This window comes from Helicoverpa zea, chromosome 30, assembly GCF_022581195.2.
Source record: "Helicoverpa zea isolate HzStark_Cry1AcR chromosome 30, ilHelZeax1.1, whole genome shotgun sequence".
Lineage (NCBI taxonomy): Eukaryota > Metazoa > Arthropoda > Insecta > Lepidoptera > Noctuidae > Helicoverpa > Helicoverpa zea.
The window spans coordinates 2,657,794-2,682,664 of record NC_061481.1 but is presented as its reverse complement, the minus strand read 5'-3'; the positions used below and the strand labels follow the sequence as shown (position 1 = coordinate 2,682,664).

Genomic DNA, 24,871 nt, shown 5'->3' with positions numbered 1-24,871 from the left:
TCGGTGCCTTTTAGGGTACGAACATAGTTATAATGTTAGTATAGATAGTACATAGATTTCTTTCAGTACTTTTTCTCTGACAATTCTTCCGGTCATACATGTTTTTGTAATTCTGTACCACTAGAAGACCAATTTATTATTTGTGAGTAACTTATGCCATATTTTATCCTGGTACGGGAAATATTTTTTTCGAAACGCGAGTACTTAGAACAGCCACTATTCAAAATATAACTTGTTCCATCTAAACTAGCCCTTAGTACCTAGCGTGCAAGGATACAACGCAAAATTGTTCGCAAACACGCGATATCTAGCATTTAGTTTCATTGGATTTCATCAGAATTGGCTCAGTTTTATCTGAAACAGTGCTATGTGTGATAAAAACTGTGATGGGAAAAACGGTATGTGATGTTTTTAAACCCGATTAAAAAAAAGAGATTTTCAGTTGATTTTTTAATTTTCTGTATGTTTGTGCGCGAGTATCTCGCTTTTGGATATACCGATTTTCATGCGGTTTTCAGTATACGCAGCATCATTAAGGAGAAGGTTGTAGGTTGTTATTAATCGGTTTTATATTTTTTGTAAAAGATTTTTTTCTTTAAATTACTTGTAGAACTAATACAGTGCAATGTGTGATGACAGCTGTGCTTGTGTGTCGTTTGAACATCTTTGATAGTCGTTACGGGTAGTCAGAAGCCTGACAGCCAGTCTCACCAAGGGATATTGAGTTGCCCGGGTAACTGGGTTGAGGGGGTCAGATAGGGCAGTCGCTCCTTGTGGCACACTGGTACTCAGCTACATCCGGTTAGACTGGAAGCCGACCCCAACATGGCTGGGAAAAGGCTCGGAGGATGATGATTCATTTTGTCGGATAATACCATATGAGTACTATTCCGTGAGTAAGACCGTTCAACTTAATTCTTTCAAAGAAAATCAGTTTTTCTTTCCTGATTCTACCTTTGTGTATAACCGTCATTGTTTAGGTAATTCTGGTTCAATAACAAAAACTGAGCGATCGTTGCCTTTGTGACTCATACACAGCTGTTTTGCACTCGCAGTGGGCGTGTCTTTGTGTATTGTGTGTCATCCGTATTATGTAGCTAAGTCCTAGTGATCTCAATTGTACTATGTACAGCTAGTTGTTCCGTGTTGACTGCCTCGTTGGTTACAAAGCAGCCCGTAGTCTGGAAATTGGTGATTGATTCACCCGGGCATCGGAGAGCACGTAAATGTCGGCCATGCACCTGATCTCTTTCTGGTGGTGTCGGGTTGCCGTCCCATCGGGTTATGAGAGTGAAGAAATAGTGAGAGCACCTGTGTCTGCGCAAATGCTTGTGCACTATAATATGTCCTGCGCAGCTGGCTGATCTCTTTAAATGAGAATAGCCACCGTGGCCGAAATCGGCCGTGGACGCCATTAGTTCTTCCTCGTTTGGGAAGGCACGATAAACTGTAGGTCACGGCTGTCATTTGAACATCTTTGGCAGTCGTTACGGGTAGTCAGAAGGCAGAAAGTTTGACAACCAGTCTTGCTAAGGGGTGACTGGGTGGAGGAGGTCAGATAGGGCAGTCGCTCCTTGTGGCACACTGGTACTCCGTTGCATTCGGTTACACTGGAAGCCGACCCCAACATAGTTGGGAAAAGGTTCGGGAGGTGATGATGGTACAGTAGTTTCGGCATGAAAGCGCGACAAACAGTGTATCGCTTTAATAATATTAATGAGAATGTAAATAATGGATTCTTTGTTTATTTCACAAACAGCGAGTAATTTTAAACGTTTGTTTTTAAAGAGTCTGGACACTTTGCAGTCAATTAAACTCATCTAAAAATATAATCCTTTTATAGTTGAAAACATACGGGTGAAACGTACGTTCAATAGAAAAATGAGGCTTCTTCGAATGCCAAAAGAAATATTTTTTGTGAATATCTTGCACTTATTTTGGACTTACCGTTTTCACCCGCGTTCTGTGGGAGCTATTGCCCGTACTGGGATAAAATATAGCTTACTGGTTTCCGCCCGCGGCTTCGCCCGCGTAGAGTTCGGTTATATCGCGTTTACAAGAGAACTATTCTATGTTCTTTCTCAAAGTCAACTCTATCTCTGTTCAGTGGTTTAGACGTGAAAGCGACACAACACACAGACAACAACAACAGACAGACAGACAAGAGTTACTTTTGCATTTATAATATTAGTTGGGAATTGGGATGTTACCCGGCTTTGCAACCGTGAAAGCATTTTTCAAATCGTTTCAGTAGTTTCGGAGCCTTGCGGATATTATAAACAAAAGTTGCTGGGGAGTTTGTTGCGCCACTTCTTCTTCCCAGCAAAAACACATAGGAAGTGGTGAAGGGCGGGCGTTTTAGAGGCTGTCTTTTATAAATTTCTGACGTTCGGAAACTGCTGTTTTGCAGCCAAGTTTGAATAAACGAATTTTGATTTTGAAAGAAATATATATCCTTATTATTAGTATAGATTTATTTATTACTGTAAATTTATTCGAAACATGACAAACTCGTTAATTTTCCTTCTTTAATATTAATTTTGCCATTGGTCCATAAAACTTAAGATGCAGTTATGATCCCTATTTTATTTCTCTGTTAATGGCGCATGAACACGCCATTAATATAGCCACCATTTTATGACGGAAAATCTTGTTTATTACTTCTGTTGTAGGTATGACTTATTTCACAAAAGCTGGTGAGACATTACATACTTGTGTGTGAGTAAATGTACAATCACATTGTCTTTGTATGACTCGGGGATTCGGATATTACTGTATGTTACCGAAGTTACGCATACAAAGTCAAAGTGCATGTGCGTTTATACACACAACTATGACCCACCCGCTTTCGTGAGGTCTTCGAGTGAGCTGCAGGTTTAATTTCCAAGGAAGCTGGCCTCTGACGTGTAATAGGCGTGATGACAGTAAAAAAAATTGTGATTCTAATTAATCCATCTTATCATATCGTTTATCCATCCATCTTTGGAATTCAAATAAAGAAAACAATTTCTGCTCGAACTACTCGTAGAAGGCTTCAGGAAGCTGGTCTGAAAGGCTGTAAAGCTAGGAACAAGCCATGGCTCTCCTAGAGCAACAAAAAAGCTCGGTACAAATGGGCCTTACAACACCGAACCTTCACCGCTGAAGATTAGTCAAATGTTGTGTGGTCAGACGAATCAAACTTTGAGGTGAGTAAGTCAATTTAATGCCCTCACAAAATAATATAAAATGGTTTAAATTCTAAACACATACGAGGAAGTTCTTTTTATTTGCGGAACTCAATATTTTTCTCTTTATTGCAGATTTTTGGTACACCTGGTGTGACCTTTGTGCATCGCCAGGTGGGCGAAGAATTTAAGCCAGAGTGTGTGGTCCCAACCGTAAAACACGGTGGCGGCATTATAATGGTCTGGGGTTGCATGACCGATTCTGGAGTTGGCGAATTGTTCCTGTGTGAGGGCCGCATGGACTCTTCTAAGTACATAAATGTGCTAGAAACTGCGTTGCTGCCTTCATTCACGAAACTTTTCGGTGACACGAACATGGATAGTGATAAATTCCAGCAGGATAACGCGCCTTGCCACAAATCTGCCCGCACTATGACATGGTTTCGGGAAAATAGCATAAAGCTTCTTGACTGGCCTGCCCAGTCGCCAGATCTGAACCCCATAGAATATTTATGGGATTTATTAAAGCGTCGAGTTAGGCAGCACACAATTAACAACAGAGAAGAATTGATACGCTACCTACGCCTAGAATGGAACGCGATTACTGCTGAAGACTGTAAAAATCTTGTTAGCTGTTTACCAAAAAGAATTTCTGCTGTAATTAAGGCAAAGGGTGGACCCACAAAATATTAATTTTCAATTAATAAATAGTAAATTAAAGATAAAAAAAAAGTTTTGTTTTATTTCTATTTGATACTCCGCATAAAACTGAAAGATGTCATGGGTGCTCAATACTTTTGGCCAAAGCTGTACAACATGTAACGTAATTAACGCACACCCTCAAACACCCTAATTAGAATATTATGTTATAATCATAATACATACGCTGAATTTTTAATTTAACATGTATATGCATTGTTATTTACTAAATTAGTTATACCAATTCTTGGAGAACTTTTTGGTCATACTACTACGCACGCAAATATCGCGCCGCGCGCCGCTCGACTCGACACAACATAACGAAACTACGGAAAAAGCCGACAATACACGAAGTCTTATTACTTTGAGTTACGGTCTATTTGAATTTGTTTTGACTGTACAGGGTTAATATGACAATAATTTCCGTAGTTTTAATTATTTTTGGGATAAAAAATTACCTATATTAAAAATGATATAAATCGATTCAGTAAACGATTCTGAACGAACTAATATCAGGATGTGCGTTAATTAAGTTACATGTTGTATAAAATTTGTACTTAGAAGTGATGTAACACAAAATTCAATCGTGTTGTATCTTTGTTGTTATTTGTTTGTGAGAGAAAAAAAATACGCGTCCATTATTTTAGGGTTTTCTAAAAGACGGACTAATTACTCTTTTTCAGTCACCATGCCTATTGTAACAACGACTTAGTATAGCGTTCAGGGACGCCGCATTACGTGTCCTCTTAGGCACGGGAGTATGAGATGAACCTATTGCATCCGAAAATATCACATTTTAAGAGAAAAAAATAGTCCTAGCTTCAAGATTTCAAGGTTACTCAAATGCCATAAATATAATACATTACTTAGATGTTAGACTTCACGGTCGCCTGTAACAAAACGATGTATTTGGAGGTCAGATCAGAGATTGTGTAAATTTATTACAACGGCACGCCTGAAACTGAAAGCCGTATTGCAAAGATTTTTATGGAAGACTTGATATAATTCGGTGTTAAGGCGAGTTGTAGTTTGTTTGCTTGATAACTGTCGTCGTCATCGTCAGCCTTTTTATCGGCCTATTGCTGGGCTGTGGCCTCTTCTTACACGGAGAATGATTGAGCGTTAATCACCACGCTTGGTCAATGCGGGTTGGTAATTTCAGACATTACAGTCCAGGTTTCCTCGAGATATTTTTTGTCTACCTTTGTTCAGTCATTGGAGTCCAAGTTATACTTAGAAAGTACTTGCCTGAACTGGAATTAAGCCCACACTCATATTTGAGAAGTTGGTTCTTTACCCACTGGGCCACCACGAAGGCTATTCATTAATATCAGCTATAATTTACGCCATTTACCATATTCCTCTTAATTCAATCAATTACGTCGAAAACCGTTCAGAATGTAAATGGATGGAGGAAATAGAATTCGTAATTATTTTTTTACGGCTTCGTTATCTACGCAAGCGGTTCACATTTCGTTAGTGCAGATTTCAAAAACCGATCTATCTTTTAGTAAAGATACATTTTTGAGCCTAGACAAGTAATTTCAAATTCCTATCTCTTGTATGTAAATCAACAGATAGAATTGTTGAAATCGGATGTTTGTTTTACTTTGCCTGAAGAATTATCTTAAATACTATCGCCCTTTTTGATGTCAACGTTAAATTAGTGGATACCGGCTGTCATTTGAACATCTTTGGCAGTCGTTACGGGTTCGTATTCACAAGCCAGTAAGCCTCACTACCAGTCTTCCCTAGAGGTATTGGGTTGCCCGGGTACCTGGGTTGAGAAGTTCAGATTGGGCAGTCGCTCCATGTGGCACACTGGTACTCAGCTGCATCCGATTAGACTGGCAGTCGACCCCAATATAGTTAAGGTTGATGTATCTTTCCTAACTCCTTAGGCTGAACATAAACGTAGTTCTTTCCATCAAAGATGCATCTTCAACTTGTAACAAATCAGTGAATTTGAAAAGTGCAAAGTTTAAAAAAGTTTAATAACCATAATAAATAATGTTATTTTATATACGTTTATAGAAGTTATGACCTGCAGCCTGGCAACGAGCCAATTCCATAACTGTTGGAAAGAAACTGGCCAAGTGTTAATTGGGTCACGTGGAACTTTTATTTAGATACTTACTATCGAAAAAAAAATTAGACGTAGTTTGCATTTTCATACCAATTGCATAGAATACACTATGTTTTTGAAAGTTCATAGAAGAACTTGACTGGATATGTAGTTGTCAAATACCGTTTTGTTGTCGGCGCTTATATTTATAACTAAAGTCTATACGATTTCATCCCTGTCCCTCGCAAAATCCTTTCTGTACTCGAAAAGAATGTAGTCTTTGTCACCCGGAGAAAGTCATCATCAGCGACTGTATCACGGAATCTCGAAGTTTAAAATGCCGAAGTACTGAAGCCATAAAGTACACAAGATCGATGCACGTGACATAGAATGTACGCTACATCGAAGTACTGAATTGCGAATGTTCATGATACCAATGTACGGAATATCGAAAGTTTGTTATAGCGAAGTACGTGATTACGATTGTTCTGAGTCCCGATGTACGGAATATCGAAAGTTTGTGACACCGAAGTACCTAATATCGAAGGGTTTAAAATCACGGTATCTGCGGTAATTGGTAATATATACCGGAAATGCTTTAAATATCGTATTTTGATCAATTTCCAGTAAAAAATGCATTGCTTTAATGTACTTGTGTTAAATCTACGAGATCTTATGTTGTTATTCCACGACTTTGTTTTCGATTTCTGTCGTGGTTCACATTTATTCATCATTATTTGCTGAGCCTTTCCCAACAACCACCCACCCACCTAACATTGTATTGAGGTCTGCATTATATTGAGCCTAGCCTTTCCCCAACAACAATGTTGGGGTCGGTCTACGAGATCTTATGTTGTCGCTCCTTGTAAAACATTGATGCTCCGATTGGAAGCTGGCCCCAATACAATGCTGAAAACAAAAAGTGTATATAATATATAATGCAGACCTCAATACAATGTTGGGTGGGTGGGTGGTTGTTGGGAAAGGCTCGGCAAATAATGATGAATAAATGTGAATCACGACAGAAATCGAAAACAAAGTCGTGGAATAACAACATAAGATCTCGTAGATTTAAGACAAGTACATTAAAGCAATGAATTTTTTACTGGAAATTGATCAAAATACGATATTTAAAGCATTTCCGGTATATATTACCAATTACCGCAGATACCGTGATTTTAAACCCTTCGATATTAGGTACTTCGGTGTCACAAACTTTCGATATTCCGTACACCGGGATTCAGAACAATCGCAATCACGTACTTCGCTATAACAAACTTTCGATATTCCGTACATCGGTATCATGAACATTCGCAATTCAGTACTTCGATGTAGCGTACATTCTAAGTCACGTGCATCGATCTTGTGTACTTTATGGCTTCAGTATTTCGGCATTTTGAACTTCGAGATTCCGTGATACAGTCATCATCAGCCTATAGCAGTCCACTGCTGGACATAGGCCTCTCCAAGTGCACGCCACTGAGATCGATTTTCGGCTGCTCGCATCCAGCTCAGAAAGATAGAAGAAGAAGCTCACCGGAGAAAGTGTAGCTTCCCAAATAGTTAATGATTCTTTTTTTTCAAATCAAAGTAGTTTCTGTGCAGGGTACAGACAATTTTTTTTTAATTTGTTTAATTATAAATACTCTTCGTATTCCCCCTTTTATGTCGCGTATTTCTTATTTTCCATTGTTACAACCTTCACACCACAAAACGGCTAATTTAGGCAAACTCGCTTGACGAAATACCCTCCCGTATAATTCTGGTCTCCAGTTCCAAAAATTGGCGCCTTTCCAACCAGTGTGGGTGTAGCTATAAATATTACAGTTTTTAACTTGCACTAGTAACCCTGCTTTGGGTTAAACACTGATTAATATAGGTTTGTACCGCGGTTGCACTCGTGGTTCTGACCGACTACAAAATAAGGAGGTTCTGTTAGTTCTGTGTGTATGTTTGTGAGCGATTATCTTGCGTTTGGCTGAACCGATTTTGATCAGGTTTAGCGTAGTATTTGTCTGACTTAGGAGACGGTTTTAGGTTATTACCGAAGTCGATTTATTTTTGTTGTAAAAAGTGTTTTTGAAGAAATTACTTTATCCTGATATGACTGATATTACAACTGACACACAATAATAATATAGATGGCGGGAAGTCTCACAACCGGTCTTATCTAGGGCTGCTCAAGGTTAGCCCAAGCAGCTAACTGGGTAGAGGAGGCCTGATAGGCAGACATGAGACGATGTAAAGACTGCAAGCCGACCACAATATAGTTGAGAAAAGGCTAGACAGATGATGTTAAGAATATATTATTTCTTTTATATCTATGTTGCCTTAGTCTGTTTTTATTTAATGTCTGCTAAAACCATGAGTTGCTAATTGCGAGGTCTTTGAATAATTACGAAAATCTTGGCTCGCACCATGTTTTCTTCGTTAGATAAATATTTGGCCAAAACTTTCAAAGGAAATAGTGAGTCATGGCAAAATGTGTTGATCATTGTATCTAAGGGAGCGTCTAGACTGCTTATTCTATCCTCTCGTTTAAAATCTATACATATAATGAATAGGAAACGTATTTGTTTGGTTGTACTCTAATGCCTCGTCTGTCTGATAACTCCGATTCCCGGGTCAGACCAAAATCGATTTGTGAGTTAAGTAACATAGACCGTATGTGGAAGTTGGTAGTGATACATCCTTGCATTGGAGCATGTAAATGTAGATCCTGCTTGTGATCTCTCTCCGGTGGTGGGGGATTGTCGTCCCATCGCGCTTTGAGAGTGAAGGAATAGTGAGTGCACCTGTGTCCAAGCAAATGTGCCCAAACTATAATATGTCCTGCGCAGCTGACTGTTCTCCGTACCGACAAGATCCGCCGTGATATTAACGTTACAGCCTTTTTATCGTCCCACTGCTGGGCTGCGGCCTCCTCTCACACGGAGAAGGATTGAGCATTAATCACCACGCTTGCTCAATGCGGGTTGGTGATTCCAGACTTTATAGTCCAGGTTTCCTCAAGATAACCCCAGCGGGGCCCAGTAGGGCCAGGGCCTGCCGGGGCTGCGGGTTGTTCGAAAGAGATACCGCGGCCCTGGTACATAAAAGGCCCACGACGGAACACGACGGTTTTTAGTCAGTAAGAGTCTGACACTCCCTCACCGCTGCTAACCCACAGCGGGTGGAGTCATTTGATGATTTTTGACGTCGTTAAAAAAAAAGTGTCTAAGATATACTTAGAAAGTACATACAAACTTAAAAAAAATGATATTAACGCCATTATTAACGTATTCTCCTATTTCTTTCCACAGTTAAGTTACCGGAAGACTCCAATGCGGTGGGCGGAGGCCGGTTCACTATCGGTCCTGCGCCGGAACGCGACTGGGAGATGGTACCACCTGATGGCAAATGGGGATGGTGTGTACTCGTAGGTAATCTGCCACCAGTGGCGTTTGTTATCTTAGATTTATAGTATACTAGCCGTTTTCCCGCGGTTTCACCCGCGTCCCGTGGTAACTACTGCCCGTACCGGGATAAAATATAGCCTATGTTACTCGTGGATAATGTAGCTTTCGAATGGTGAAAGAATTTTTAAAAACTGTCCAGTAGTTTTTGAGCCTATTCATTACAAACAAAGTTTTCCTCTTTGTAATATTAGTGTGGACTAGCGATCCGTCCCGGCTTCGCACGGGTAACAGTATTTCTCTACTATTTAATGGATGTTAATACACATACAAACCTTCCTCTTCTCTTCAATCACTCTGTCTAAAAACCTTATCAAAATCGGTATCTAGTAGTTTTAGAGATGTAAGCTTATAGGGACAGATAAAGTTACTTTGTTTATACTATGTAGTATTGAAATAGTTTTTTGACAGTGGATTAATTTGAGAGCTAGATCTCCTTCGAGAACAGTTGCTATGACCGAAAATTGCTGTAATGCCCTCGTTCACCGACAAAATAATAGTCAGAGTTCTTGAAATAATTGTTTACTATGAATTTTCACGTTCTGCTTTCGCGCTACAGGTCTTTGCGACTTATTTGAAGACGCCTTCAGCCGGAAAGAATTTTTCAAATCCGTTCAATAGTATCGGAGCCAAGCAAACAATTTTTTTTCCTCTTCATAATATTAGTATAGATTTAACCTACATAAACTTTTCGTTTCACAGGTGCAACACTAGTGAACATCCTAATACCTGGCACTATCAAGTCTTTCGGCGTCTTATTGGTGGAGTTCAACGATGTGTTCCAGTCTAGTGCATCTGCGTCGTCAGGAATTGTCGCTCTGTGCTACTTCTTGTACAGTAGTTTGGGTAAGTTTATGAAGTAACGCAGTGGTTTTCTAGCAGACAAGATATGTATGTCTGGTGACTTTTTACCCCCTGTCCCTTTATCCTCAATCTCTCGTTCTCTATCTCTCGTCCAATCTCTTTCCGCCCCCTGTGTTCTACCTTCCGCCCCCTCTCTTCCTATCTATCCTTCGTCCCCGTCGCGGCCTCTGCCACATTGGTTCCCCTCCCCTTCCCTCCCTCTCTTTCTAATTAGCATACCCGGTCCCTGACTCCCTACTTCCCTGCTCCCTATCTGCCTCTCTCTCCCCCTTTAGCTCTCCTGTCTCCCCCCTAACCTCACTTGTGACGCCTCTCTTTTTTCGTGTTACTCTTGCCCCATCTGTATTACTCGGAACATTTGATAGCACATAGGATTTCGATCCTATTATATTTTTTCTCTAAACTCCATATTATTAATTTATAATTACTCAAATTCCAGGACCTCTATCATCGATCCTATCGGTGAAGTGGTCGTATAGAACAGTGACGCTGATCGGCGGCAGTTTCGCGGCGTTCGGCATGATATTCAGTAGTTGCGCCTTTTCTATCACCTATTTGTATTTTAGGTGAGTTTAAAAACTGTCTTTTTGTAAAATTTTATGTGACGAATTTGTATCAAGACTTTCACAAAGCAGCAGGAGTCTGGAAGTTAGTGATTAATACACCCGTGCATCGGAGAGCACGTTAATGTCGGCCCTGCTTGTGATCTCTCTCCGGTGGTGTCGGATTGTCGTCCCATCGCGCTATGGAATGAAGGAGTAGTGAGTGCACCTGTGTCCAAGCAAATGCTCGTGCATTATAATAAGTCCTGCGCTGGCTAATCTCCTTACATGAGAACAGCCGTAGCCGATAATCGGCTAGGAGGATATCATCATCATAGATCTTCAAATCCAACAGACAGACATGTGTTGCTGGGGAGTTTTTTCCACCACTTTTTCCCAGCAATAACACATAGGAAGTGGTGAAGGGTGGGCGTTTTGGGGACTGTCTTTTGTTTTGAACTTCGGAAAACGTTTTTGAGTTTGAGTTATGATGTAACATAACATAACATAACTGAATTTGGACTTATTAGAAAAGTTTTTCAATGATTCTTACGTGCATTGATAAAAGCGTGTTTTTCTTTTAATTTTAAATTATTTTTTAATTTTTTCAGTTTCGGCGCGATGGTAGGCACAGGCGCTGGTCTAGCCTTCCCTCCTACAGTCTACATAGTGACGTCATACTTCGTTCGTCTGAGAGGGCTTGCTAACGGCATCTGTATGTCTGGGAGCGCCTTTGGAAGTATTATACTGCCGCCCGTGTTGAGGTACCTGCTTGAAGAGTATGGTTATAAGTGAGTATATCTTTTAAATTGCTGACTTATTCATATGTATATAGATTTGCCATCGATTTCACCTATCGTAACGTATCGAGGGAACCACTTCCCGCAACCGGATACAAAAGGAGCCTTTGTCTTTTCTCAGGGTCTAGACTATCTCTCTATATCTGTGTAACAGATCTCATATAAAACGGTCCAGTAGTTTTGGTGTGAAAGCGTGACGGATAGACAGTTAAAATGAAATCATTTTTTTTTTTGTAATATAACTAGTTACTGTCTACGGTTTTCACTCGGGTCCCACGAAAAATACTTTCCGTACTCGCACAAAATGTAGCCCCTGAAAAGTGTAGCTTCCTAAAAGTGAAGAATTTTTTCAAATCTTGTCAGTAGTTTTGGAGCGATTAGAAAAAATGTTACCTCTGTTTAATATTATGTCGTATATTCCACCTTAACGTATACTTTACATGTCCACCCATTCTAAACCAATCACCCATTATTTCCAGGGGTGCAGTCCTAATTCTGGGTGGTATTATGCTCAACGTCTGGGCAGCAGCATTGCTCTTCCAGCCAGTGGAAGAACACATGGTGAGGAAGTACAAGGAGCCGGAAGAAGACGAGGACGGTCCACAGGTCAGTTTGATGAATTTGATGAAGTTGGCGAAAGTTTTGATGAAGCTGGAATGTGTTCCAGTTATGTCAAATTGTCTGGAATTGATTAGAATGATGTTTTTTTGGGTGTTTGGCTAGTTTTGATGGGGTTTCCAGTGTTGTCAAATAGTTTCCAGCTTTATCAAAAGTTTTGCAGTTAATTTTAAGTTTGGGGATTATCGGAATTCCAATAAGTTTTCGATTTTTGTGTAATTTTTGTCACAATTTGAGTTTGATGAAAAATAATTTCAGGTTATATTTATTTTAAATTCGCAGTTAATGTTTGTGTTAAAATTGTTATATTTACTCATTTAATATTAACTATTATTTCTAACAATATAGTATTAAAAATCGTTCAAAATTTTTTCTCGTGCGAAAAGTTAACAACTTTTTTCAATCTTTGCCAAAAGAGAGGTTGTATTTCTCGACAAAAAAATATGATCGTCGTTTATGTAATACATAGTAAAAAGAAATATCCGTTACAAAAAAACGCGAGAAAAAATAAAAAAAAATATTTTTTTGATATACAAAAAAATAAGGTGTTTTGTTTTTGAAAATGAAACTTGCTCAAGTGAGCCTCATGGTGACATCTGCGTAAAGTAAGCAAAATTCATTTTTATTATATGTTTTTATATGTGTATGTATATGTTATGGTCATAGCTTCCTTTTGTTGAGAATCACGCAGAACAAAACTAGCGGAGATGTCATAACGCGTCTGCCGGGGCTGCGGGATTGTTCGCGCGAGTTACCGCGGCGCTGGTACATAAAAGGCCTACGACGGAACACGACGGTTTTAGTCAGTAAGAGTCTGACACTCCCTCACCGCTGCTAACCCACAGCGGGATGGGTCATTTGATGATTTTTGACGTCGTTAAAAAAAAAGATGTCATAACGCAAAATCTCCTAAGAAAGTAGCGCGACAACATCGCACGTTCGTCACGCACGCACGTTCGTCGTCCCCCTCGCACCCGCGCGAGGGGGACGACGAACGTTACTTGCTCCGTCCTTATACGCCTTTTTTGAAACCCGGTAATTGTTTGTGCAACCTAAAATCATTGACAGAAATGTCAAGGTCCCGAACGCTTTGTTAGTTGACTCGTAACGGATCGTTTTGGTCATGTATTTGACCTAGAAGGCGTCCGGCCTGCCTGCCTTATGGCATCTCCGCTCGTCCTTTCTCCGTGATTGGAACGTATTGGGCGTATCTAACATGCTTCGATATACAAGCTGTTGATTTGCATCCGTGCCATAGTCAAGGACGTAATTATGCTAGTGATTCTCGACCCAAATCAACAAAAAAATTGGTACCTAATTTTTTTTTATTTATTTTTTTCCGAATTCCGTCTGTGTCATCTTGCCGTATTTAAACTTGGCGCGTGTGTTACTGGCCTTAAAACCGTGCTGCGCCCTCACACAAACGCAAACACAAAGAATACGCAACGATCATTCATAAATTTCATTCATAAAATTGGATTACTTCTGAAATACTACGACATTACAATGACAAAAAAGGCAGTGCATATTAGCTATTTCTCATCTACTGTAATTCCAATCGATTATTTACGTATTGTATGTCCTCCTGCTGAACTATGGCACAAATGCAAATCAACACCTTGTATATTTCGTTTAAAATGAATTTTGAAAAATATTGGGAACTCTTTTTGCAGCTTATTCAATCTTTTTTTGAGTGGTTTCTTGTAAATAATTAATTATTGAAAAAATGTTTTTTTAGCTAGTATTGTTTAAGAGTTATTGAAAAAAGATTGAAAGCGCTGGAAATAGAGTTTTTTTATTTCTTAATTTATTTTAAACGAACTATACTTATGTATTAGTTATTTTAACAAAATTTTCGCTTTTGCTGCTGTTGCGTTATCTAATTTGCAATAAAATAAATAAAAATAATAAATGAATTAATAAATATCTTTGTTAGGCTTATGCCCGTTTTCACCAACAATCTCTTAACGTTCCCCTAACTAAGTGTCACTTAGAATAAGGGCTCCCACAATAATAAAGGTTATAAGGGCCACTTAAACTTTGGTGAAAACGAAATTCGTATTGTGTTCCCTAAATGCTGATCCATTGATATACAAAAACCCAAGATGAACAGTTTCGAATATAAGTAACGCTCAAAAGTGTCCCTGAACACGAATTCTGTCTCTTTCTATAAGGTACAAGCATACGTTATTGCAAGTTCAACTTTACGCGAATTGCTTAAAGTCGTTATTACAACGCACTGTAGTCGAAGCAATACAACTTTACGACCGAAGTGGTCGGCTAGGACAAAGAAAATGAGCGCATAATTCTGAATGTTGCGCTCATTTGGTGAGGACGTTTTTGAGACGTTGAGTGTGTTTCTTCTTGGTTTTTTTTGTATATCAATGAGTAGAATTGAGAAGCTATGACCGACCTAAAATATTCGTAGATTTTATGTTTGTCCGTCCTGTTTTTTTGTAGTTTCGTACTGTTGTTTTACTAACCAGTAGACTTTCATGTGACATTTTAGTATAGAAATAAAATATTTTTACGAGGGTCTGATAATGATGAAATTCAAATAAGTAAACTTACGAATCTTTCTTTTAATAAGGCCCAAAATATGAAGACATAAACGTCTGTTTTTCTTTGAAATCTGAACATGAAAATTTATAGTGAACGATTGTATTAAGAAAACTGCGTTTTGGGTTGTCATGAATTTAGGTCTTATCGTTTGAAATTAGTGAAAAAGAGACATTTATTATTTTTCATAAGTTCTGATTTTTGAGCAAATATTTTCAGTACCTATTTATGAAAATTCATTGTTACTGTAGAAAACATGTTAATGTAGAATATTATTATTTTATGTTTTTCTTTTGTAGAAATATTTAATTAGTTCTTAGTACAAATTATCTTTGAACAAAAATTGTACACGGATGAGATTTTTTTCACTGACCTTTATTTATCAAAATATTTGTCCTAATGTTAAAGATGCCAATTAAATGTATCCATTTGAGCACTTCAATATCTACATACGAAATTCGACATCCATAAAAAATATACAGAAAGTTATGTTTTGACTTTTAAAATCATATTGAAAACTGCTTACAATTTTTTAAAAATCCTTGAAAGTGGTGTTACATATTTAAACTTTAATTCAATGTGAAAGGAAATTCTCATCCTGTACAAATAATAATAATCTAAATTGACAAGATTATCCAAAGGCCTCATGTTCGCTTTGCTTTGAAACTCACTAACATTTCCATTAAAATCAGAAAATAATCACTTTCCTTGTATCACCTGTATTCAGTTACAATTCAACTTAGTTTAGGGAACATAATATTTTTGTCTTAGTAACTTATATAGGGAGTCGTGGTGGCCTAGAGGGTAAAGAACCAACCTCTCGAGTATGAGGGTGTGGATTCGATTCCAGCTCAGACAAGTACCAATGCAACTTTTCTAAGTTTGTATGTACTTTCTAAGTATATCTTAGACACCAAAGGCTGATAAAAAGGTGAAGGAAAACATCTTGAGGAAACCTGGACTATAAAATCTGAAATCAGCAACCCGCATTGAGCAAGCGTGGTGATTAACGCTGAATCCTTCTCCGCTTGAGAGGAGGCGGCAGCCCAGCAGTGGGACGATAAAAATTCTGTAACATTTAGCATGGAACGTAATGTCTTTTATAGATGCGAAAATATATTTATGTGTAACGACATAAGGCATTAAAGGTTGAGAATTCATGTGACATCACTTGGTGTTTTCATCTAAAAGTAAAATAGCTCTTAATTAAAACGTGTTGTAACTTCGTTATTATTTGATTATAAAAGAAAAGAATAATTACATTTCAATTATTTTAGAATTATGTATCTGCCATTGAACATCCTTATCAGTCGTTACGGGTAGTCAGAAGCCAGTAAGTCTGACACCAGTCTAACCAAGGGGTGTTGGGTTGCCCGGGTAACTGGGTTGAGGAGGTCAGATAGGGCAATCGCTCCTTGTGGCACACTGGTACTCAGCTACATCCGGTTAGACTGGAAGCCGACACCAACATAGTTGGGAAAAAGGCTCGGAGGATGATATTTTAGAATTATCTATAAGACGGAGTTATAACTATTTTTCAACCGTATCGCCTATAGTATTTATTTTAATGTAGTAAATAGTTTAAGTAAATGAATACAGGACGATATTCTTATTCATCATTCATACAGAGTTTTTGTTTCATTTTCAAAAATACGCATTTTATTTTATACAATGTAAAGTAACCGTTAATGTGCTAACGCTTAAAATAACGTGTTAAAATAACAGGTTGATAACGAAAGTGATTATACGTTAATAACGTTTCATGGTGTTGCCAGAGAAAATATTATTTTTTCCCCTTATATGTAAATTATTAGCAAAAAGGTTGGATGTAGTGTTTTTTTGTAAATAAAACTACTTAGTGCATGTTTAAATTGTGGTTTTTGGGATATAAAAAACAGCCAGATTTTTTATTAGCTGGTATTTTAACCTAAATATACCACTATCCTTCTATATTAGAGGTATTAGGTCAACACCATCTTTGTGTAAAATGGCTCATAAGTCAATAAGAATTAAAAAATCATATACCAATATTAATTTTATTTTTAAGAAATAAAATTATGAGCCATTTTGCAGAAATTAACCTGTAAATAAAACACTTACCTAACAGCGGTTTTAAATATATAATATATTTAAATGTTTAAAATATGCATGTAAATAAATAAATGAAAACACAGGTTTTAATAGATATGCAAGCTTGCTGGCGTTAAAAGCACACCATGTATATATGATATTGTTAAAAAAACAGCCTCTATAATATATTTGTTATACTATAATATTTATTTGTATAAATATGTGTACTGATGGTCCAAAAAATAGTTTATGTCACCAGGAATTACCTAATAATTTTAAAGTATAAAAATATACCAAAATCCGAACTGAAATATCTTTCAAAGTCAATTTTTATTATTTCAAATAGGCATATGAAAGGGCTTTCGAAACATCAAAATACACTCCTGAGCAAAAAAATTGAATCGCCCCCTAGCGCTATACAATTACAACGATTGCCAATGATACAATATTTACTATTAAATGTGTATGGTCTCGTTTAAAAGCCTATACTTTCAGCTTCAAATTAAGGGTAGAAACAAAAAAATCATTTCCGTATTTCAAGAGCTAATCATCTTTATTTACCGCAACGACAATCGGGCGAAAAAGAATCGAGCTTAGCTGAAAAATTCTACATTGTATTTGTATAGTACAAGGGGGTGATTCCATTTTTTTGCTCGCGAGTGTAGTTGGTTTCAAGCTACATCCCAAAATTCTCTCAAATAATTTAAAATTGGTAATTTGTAATTGGTCCATGTTGGCTTTTATTTCAATAAATTAATAATTACGTAAAATTAAAACAGTTCCAATCTAGACACACGGCAGTGTGTCCGCCAAGTTCGAGCAAAAAAAGCGACACACCGGCCGTGGGTTATATTACACGAACCATTTCGGGCCAAATTCGAACACCCTATAACTCAAAATCTATTTTATTTACGCATATCAAATTTCAAGTATCTGTTGAGACCCCCTCACTTATCTTAAATACAAAATTTCATTAATATACCGTTTGTAGGTCTTGAGATATTGACGTCAGAAAATCGCTATTTTTACTATACACTCACTGACTGACTGACTGACTGACTCACTCATCAAAAACCTAGACCACTTCCAATGGTCGTATTGACTTGAAATTTGGCATGGAGGTAGGTCTTTATGTCAAGGTAAAGGGAAAAATCTGAAAATGGTCAAGTGTGAGTCGGTTTTAAAAAAAATTTGGTGTTTTATACCCCTAAGGAACTAAAACGAACTAAATTGATCTATATTTATATAGTATATCTTCGAATGGTCGTACCGATCTGAAATTCGTTACAAAGGTTTGCATTTAGTCAAAGTAAAGTAAAAACTGAAAACGGCCAAGTGTGAGCCACTTTCGAAAATAACGAATGTGTAACTTTGATCCACGAACAAAATATATGATAACATGTCATGTCAGTCAGTTGGTAAATCTAGTCCATTTAGTTAATCTAGTTCATTTCTTTGTAAGAAGCATAGTGCATATTCAAAAACCTGAAAGATAGTATAAATGAGTCATTTCCTTAACTAACTTAGTCATATGAAAAAAATAAAATAAACAACCTTACAAAAATGAATGAAATCCCACCCAAAACAAAAATGTGAAAGACTGCCAAGTTCGATAATATGGGAACGCTTCGCCTATAAAAGAAGTGAGATCTGAATAAGTACCAAGTTCCATACACATACCTCAGTTAAAAATAGTTACTTTTTAATGATGTTACTTGGCAAGTTTTAACAGAAAATTAAATACTTGATTCATTGCGTTTAGTAGGTTTATAACAAGGTATGTGAAAACTTGCCAAGTAACATAATTAAAAAGTAACTATTTTTAACTGAGGTATGTGTATGGAACTTGGTACTTATTCAGATCTCACTTCTTTTATAGGCGAAGCGTTCCCATATTATCGAACTTGGCAGTCTTTCACATTTTTGTTTTGGGTGGGTTCTTACTATCTAACCAAAGGGTATCGGGTTGCCCGGGTAACTGGGTTTGAGGAGGTCAGATAGGCAGTCGCTTCTTGTAAAGCACTGGTACTCAGCTGAATCCGGTTAGACTGGAAGCCGACCTCAACATAGTTGGAAAGAAGGCTCGGAAGATGATGATGAGTGTAGTTGGTTTCAAGCTACATCCCAAAATAATTTATAACAATACCAATTCCTATACATCAGTACACATATTTATCTCCCCAATTAAGAAAAGAACCTTTAAAAACACAAAACTAATCACGCAAAACCATTTCACAGGACGACATCTTATTCGAAGAAGAAGAACCGATCGAGTCATTCCAAATGACTGTCACAACGCCTGAACAGATCGAAAACGGTCACACACCGGATAAAAAACCGTCTATAACCAATATACAAAGCATGACGTCATCACAGCAATTACGTCACAACCCTTCAAAGAGAAAACTGTCATATACTAGACCTATACCTAAAACTACTTATAGTTCCTCTTCTATAAGCGATGGGATGTTAAAGAAGTTGGGGTCCCAAGAAGGTTTTAGTCGTAAATTGAGCACGGCGACCACAGGACCTAAAAGAAATTTTTCCACGTCAAGTTTTGCTCATGTATCTGCTACCCCGTTTCACGGGTCTACTTTATCAGCTTTTGAGCAACCCAACGAATTTGCGTCTCAATTCTCGTTGAGATCGGTCACTGAGAGTGTGGCTGATGTAGCTTACTGCTGCTTTTGCTGCAAAAAGAAAAAATCTTCTAAAAAGACGGAAGGCAATAAATTCTTTGATTTAACTCTTTTAAAAGACCCGACTTATTTAGTGATTTTAATTTCTAGTAGTACTGTAGCTATATCGTGCACAAATTTTATTATATTACTACCTTCACATGCTCAAAATATTGGGTTCGATAAGGCTCGAGGTGCGTATCTACTTAGTACAGTTTCCGCTTTAGACCTAGTCGGACGTATCGGTGGTTCAGCGCTATGCGATTTAAATTTAATTCCTAAGAGTTTTTACTTCGTAGGTGGTCTTTTATTTTCCGGTATTACGCTAGCTATTATTCCGTTCTTACAATCTTATGTTGCTATAAGCGTTTTTTGCGCTTTATTTGGGCTCGCTTCTGGAGTAAATAATAGTGTAACTACGTTAGTAATGGCAGAAATTTTAGGAGTAGAAAGACTAATGTCTACTTACGGAATAAGTCTGTTTGTCAACGGTCTACTCCAGTTAGTCGGACCTCCGATCTGCGGTCTCTGGTTTGAGAGAGACAAGAATTTTACCAAAATGTTTCTGACTTTTGGTCTGATTTTTATATGTGGGGCTTCTCTGTGGCTTTTAATGCCTTTAATTAATAAACATAAGCAGGAAAAAGCTAGAAAAGAAGGTTTACAAGGACAAAAGGTTTAGTTTGTCACTTGATAATACTTAAGTTTATGAGTTTCGAAAATATGTTTTAAGGACTGTATTTAGTGTGTATGTCAGACCTTTTCTTGAAAAGTCAGAACAGTTAAAATCTGTGTACAAATGCATGGGAAAAATACTGATGGCCTTACTACAAAAACTTTAACCACTGTTTTACACTTGTCTAAAAAAAATGTGTCTCCAAAATGAACCATATGTCAACGTCATAATTTGACATTTTTTAGACAAGTCTTAAACTGACGTTAAAAAGTTTTTGTGGTAAGACGGTAATTGTTTAAAGGTACTTAGTTTATATGTCAGAAGTTTTGAAAAGTCAGAACGGTCAAAAACTGTGTACAAATGTACATTTAAAGAGATGATTAAAAGTACTTCATTTTGTGAATATTTGAAGTATGACTAATCAGAAAAGTCAGAACGACCATACGTCTGACCTTACTTAATGTTAATGACATTTTTAGGCTGAAATAATTCAACTGACGAATGATATTCTTACTTTTTTTTTTTCATGTCAGAACATTCTGAAAAGTGTGAATGAATGGCTTGAGATGCCAATTGAATTAAAGATATATTATAAACTGTGGTGCTTATAATAGTAAATAATATTTAGCTATACATATTACTCATTCATTCTTACTTCGTATCAAATAGTAAAATAACTCAATTTGTTTGTATGTTACGCTTTCACGATAAAACGGCGAGACCAATTTCAATGAGGTTTAGTATGAAGGTAGCTCAAAACCTGGGGAAGGATGTGGTATGGTCTTGAAACACGTGTCGCAAGTAGTTTCCTCAAAAAGCGGGCGAAACCGCAGGAAACAGCTTTGTATAAAAAGTGAATAGTATTGAAAATTGCCAATGTATACTAGTTATATTGAAAAAAATATGTATTTTAATCTTCAAAATAAATAAGCCAATAGGTGTAACGCTTCGTAAAGGGATTAACTGCGGCTTTCTATAATCTATCCATTATTTTTTTTCAATAACCCTTTGGGTACTTCACCCTAATAATGATATTTGAGGAACGATTCTTATGCTATTTCGTATCGAAAGGAGATATTATATGCTACTCAGACAGATATTGTATTTACTTGAATATGGTGAAAAGGTTACCCTTTTGTGGTTAAAAATATATTAGGTATACATTTTGTAGAATATGCATTCCGGAAAACTTAAAATGCACAAAAATATTATTTAAAATGCATACGGTGAGTTTGACTACATATAACGATAACTCGTAAGCTTTGGTTTCCTAGGAAAGCGGTGCAGTCATATAGCGGCCATAATACAGAGGTGAATGACGTCACTAGAACGTTGTCTATGTAAACGAAATGGGGCGGTTTCCTAGAGAGCGGTAACTGACACCGTAACTTCAAAAAGCGGTGCCGGCATTTGCATGACGGCCGTCTTGACGGTGTCAGATGGTTTGGTGAAAGTTTTATTGAAAGCGGTGAAGCTTTTTTAATCCGTATTTGTGTTTTTTTTTTCGGAACAACGCAAAAAATGAGTTTCAACTCTTGGAGCAGCGAGGACGACGAAATTTTAATAGATTTCGTTCGTAACCACGAAGCAATAAATAATATAAAAAGTCAACTAAAACAGAATAGGCATGATGACAGTAATCAAAAATCATTAAAATAATATATTTATTAAATTAAACTTGAAGCTTAGAATATATAACGCGCATTGTTTTCTTTGTTAATAATGTGATTAATATGTATTTTTATAAAATAAAATTACGAAATAAGGCAATCCGCCATGATATCTTGAACACCAATCAGAGCTCGTGACGTCATTTCTCAAAACAACTCGCGCGAAAGCGCGCGAACGTCACATTTCGTTATTGTGAACTTCCACTGCGATCTTTGTTTTTAATTAATTAATTGTTTATAACACGAGTTATGGAGCCCGGATTTATCAAGGCAAACAGCGCTAATTTGCCTAGAATTGATATCATAATGCTGGGAAAGTTTTTGGCATCAAATAAAGATTTTTGTTCAGCTGAATTTAGAAATGTTATAACTTCCATGTAAGTATACTAGTTTAATTAAAAAACAATGAGAGATGAAACCTAACCTCGAAATAGTTATTTACATTATAAACTATGCTAGAATCTAGAGAACTATGTAATAACTTACATCAAAGTGATCTTCACAAAAAAAAAGTTGTACCCTGGGCAATATTGCTTTTGAATCTCGTCTTGCAAGTTTAAGCCACTTGTTTCGTATTTTTTTATTGTGAGGAACGTACACAAATAACTTATCAGGAGTTGTTTTGGATGTGTTCTTACACTGGGGGACCCCACAACACCTATGCACTTTCGAATTCATATTTAATAACACAAAAAACTTAATTATTGCACGAGCGTTGTTTACTTGCGTCTTGTAATTTCAGTCGTGACGTCACAAGTGACGACATGACACTGACAAGCGTTTTCGCGCCGGATTCAAAGTGGACAGAGAAAAATGCAATTATTTGATAAAAAAACTTCGCATTTTCTTAAAATTAATAATTTTTCATATAAAATAGACGTATACCTACATCATACAAAGGAATTTAAAAATTTGTCATCATGCCTATTGGTGTCATGAAAGAAGATGGATCAAAATTGCCCCACGTCCTATAACAATGTGACGTATCTCAAAAAAAAGATAAAAATGTTAAAAAAATTATGGCATACTCTCTAATTTATTTTTTTCACACCTTCATACGAAAAAACTGCTTTAAAAATTGTTCAGGCGCTGTTATGAAAACGTCGTTCGTAGGACTATTAATGGACCATTTTATTAAATACGTTTTTTGTTTGATAGGGTATACCACACAGGTGGTCCCATAATCATCAGGTCAGGATCTGATGATGGAAACCCTGAGAAACCCAGGGCAACTTTTAAAAGTTGTAGGCATGCACAGGATAAAAATTTGACTATGAGGTGTATGTCTGGTAAAACTATGCAACAATGAAGGTTTGGAGCTGACCTAATGATGGAGACGAAAAAAGGTCGAGGGAACTCAACAACTGAATATGTAAACTACCTTGTGTTAGGGCTTATATTATTTGTATTGAATAGACTTTTGCAACAGTGAAGGTTTGGAGCTGACCTAATGATGGAGACCAGAGAAGGTCGAGGGAACTCGACAACTGAATATGTAAACTACTTCGTATTTGGTCTTTTATTATTCGTATTGATGAGAACTTTCTACAAATCCGGATAGTGACAACTATGCTTGTCACAGAAAAGCCAAAAAAAAAACTTTTTACAATAAAATAAAACCGACTCCCAAAAACACTTAAAATCAAGATAAAACTATTCTTAGGTGCATCGGCCTAGAAGTCGCTGGGGACTTAGACACTGACTTCTAGGCCGATGCACCTAAGAATAGTATTTTTTTCGTTTTAGTAGGAGGTTCTCATCAATTCGAATAATATAAGCCCAAACACGAGGTAGTTTACCTACATATTCAGTTGTTGAGTTCCCTCGATCTTTTTTCGTCTCCATCATCAGGTCAGTTCCAAACATTCACTGTTGCATAGTGTTACCAGACATACACCTCATAGTCAAGTTTTTATCCTGCGCATGCCTACAACTTTTAAAAGTTGCCCTGGGTTTCTCAGGGTTTCCATCATCAGATCCTGACCTGATGATTATGGGACCACCTTTGTGGTATACCCTATCAAACAAAAAAAATATTTAATAAGATGGTCCATAAATAGTCCTACGAACGATGTTTTCATAACAGCGCCTGAACAATTTTTAAAGCAGTATTTTCGTATGAAGGTGTGAAAAAAATAAATTAGAGAGTATGCCATATTTTTTTTTACATTTTTATCTTATTTTTGAAATATGTCACATTGTTATAGGACGTGGGGCAATTTTGTATGGATTGTGATCCGTCTTCTTTGAGAAATATTAAATAAAACAGGTTACTAAGTATAACACAATTAACAAAAAGTTTATGACGGTGTGTTAAAACGGCCGTGGAACTTTCCACATGTCATCACCGTAAAGACGACCGTCTATTTGCGTCCGTAATATTACGGCCGCTATATGACGGCACCGCTTTCCTAGGAAACCCAAGCTTTAGTAATTGTGAAATCTACTAGCAGCAATTTCACGGCTTTGTATGGTTAGGTTAAAACCTAGTTAAAATTATTGCAGCCGAATACAGCTGACTTGACATTTTTTTATTTAACCTAAGATAAATTTTTAGTAACTTATTAAAAAAAAAATAGGATATATATTTTGGCAATTATTTTGACGCACAAAACTGTCTTTTGCAACAAATAATATATTAATGATATTCTGTCGAATATATTCTTAACGACGGATTCCTATAATTTACTTATCTATTAATTTGATTACTAGTGCGATTGGTCTGCCATTTGGTCTATGTATACGGTAGTTTGCTCTACAATCATATTGCAGCCGTAAATAATTTGCAGACAATATTATTCATTATTGAATCACAGAAACGGATAAAAACGTTTATTTAATAGAAAAAATAGCGGAATGCCACATACGCTTCAATCGTAATTGAGTCGTGATTGGATCTCAGTCGGATGTGAATCGTATGTCGTATGTAAAATGAGTAAAATCGCGCCCCTGGTAGATTGATGTTATTGAAATCCGTAATGTAACTGACTGATTTATCAACGCACAGC

The 24,871-nt window shown here is 37.0% G+C and overlaps 1 protein-coding gene across 3 annotated transcripts in view; it reads left to right on the top strand.

Moving 5' to 3' along the window:
- The window catches only part of LOC124644501 (monocarboxylate transporter 12), a 61,738-nt gene that overhangs the window by 30,551 nt on the left and 6,316 nt on the right, over positions 1-24,871 (top strand). Inside the window, exons 3-8 of one of the 3 annotated variants that reach the window (XM_047183920.1) lie at positions 9,234-9,353; positions 10,089-10,232; positions 10,690-10,816; positions 11,404-11,583; positions 12,072-12,198; positions 19,078-21,624. In XM_047183920.1, coding sequence (XP_047039876.1) covers positions 9,234-9,353; positions 10,089-10,232; positions 10,690-10,816; positions 11,404-11,583; positions 12,072-12,198; positions 19,078-20,199 — 1,820 coding nt within the window. In that variant the 3' untranslated portion in view covers positions 20,200-21,624. Of the gene's footprint in view, positions 1-9,233; positions 9,354-10,088; positions 10,233-10,689; positions 10,817-11,403; positions 11,584-12,071; positions 12,199-19,077; positions 21,625-24,871 lie in introns of those variants that run through there. The other 2 variants (XM_047183919.1, XM_047183921.1) reach the window with 2 other exon arrangements.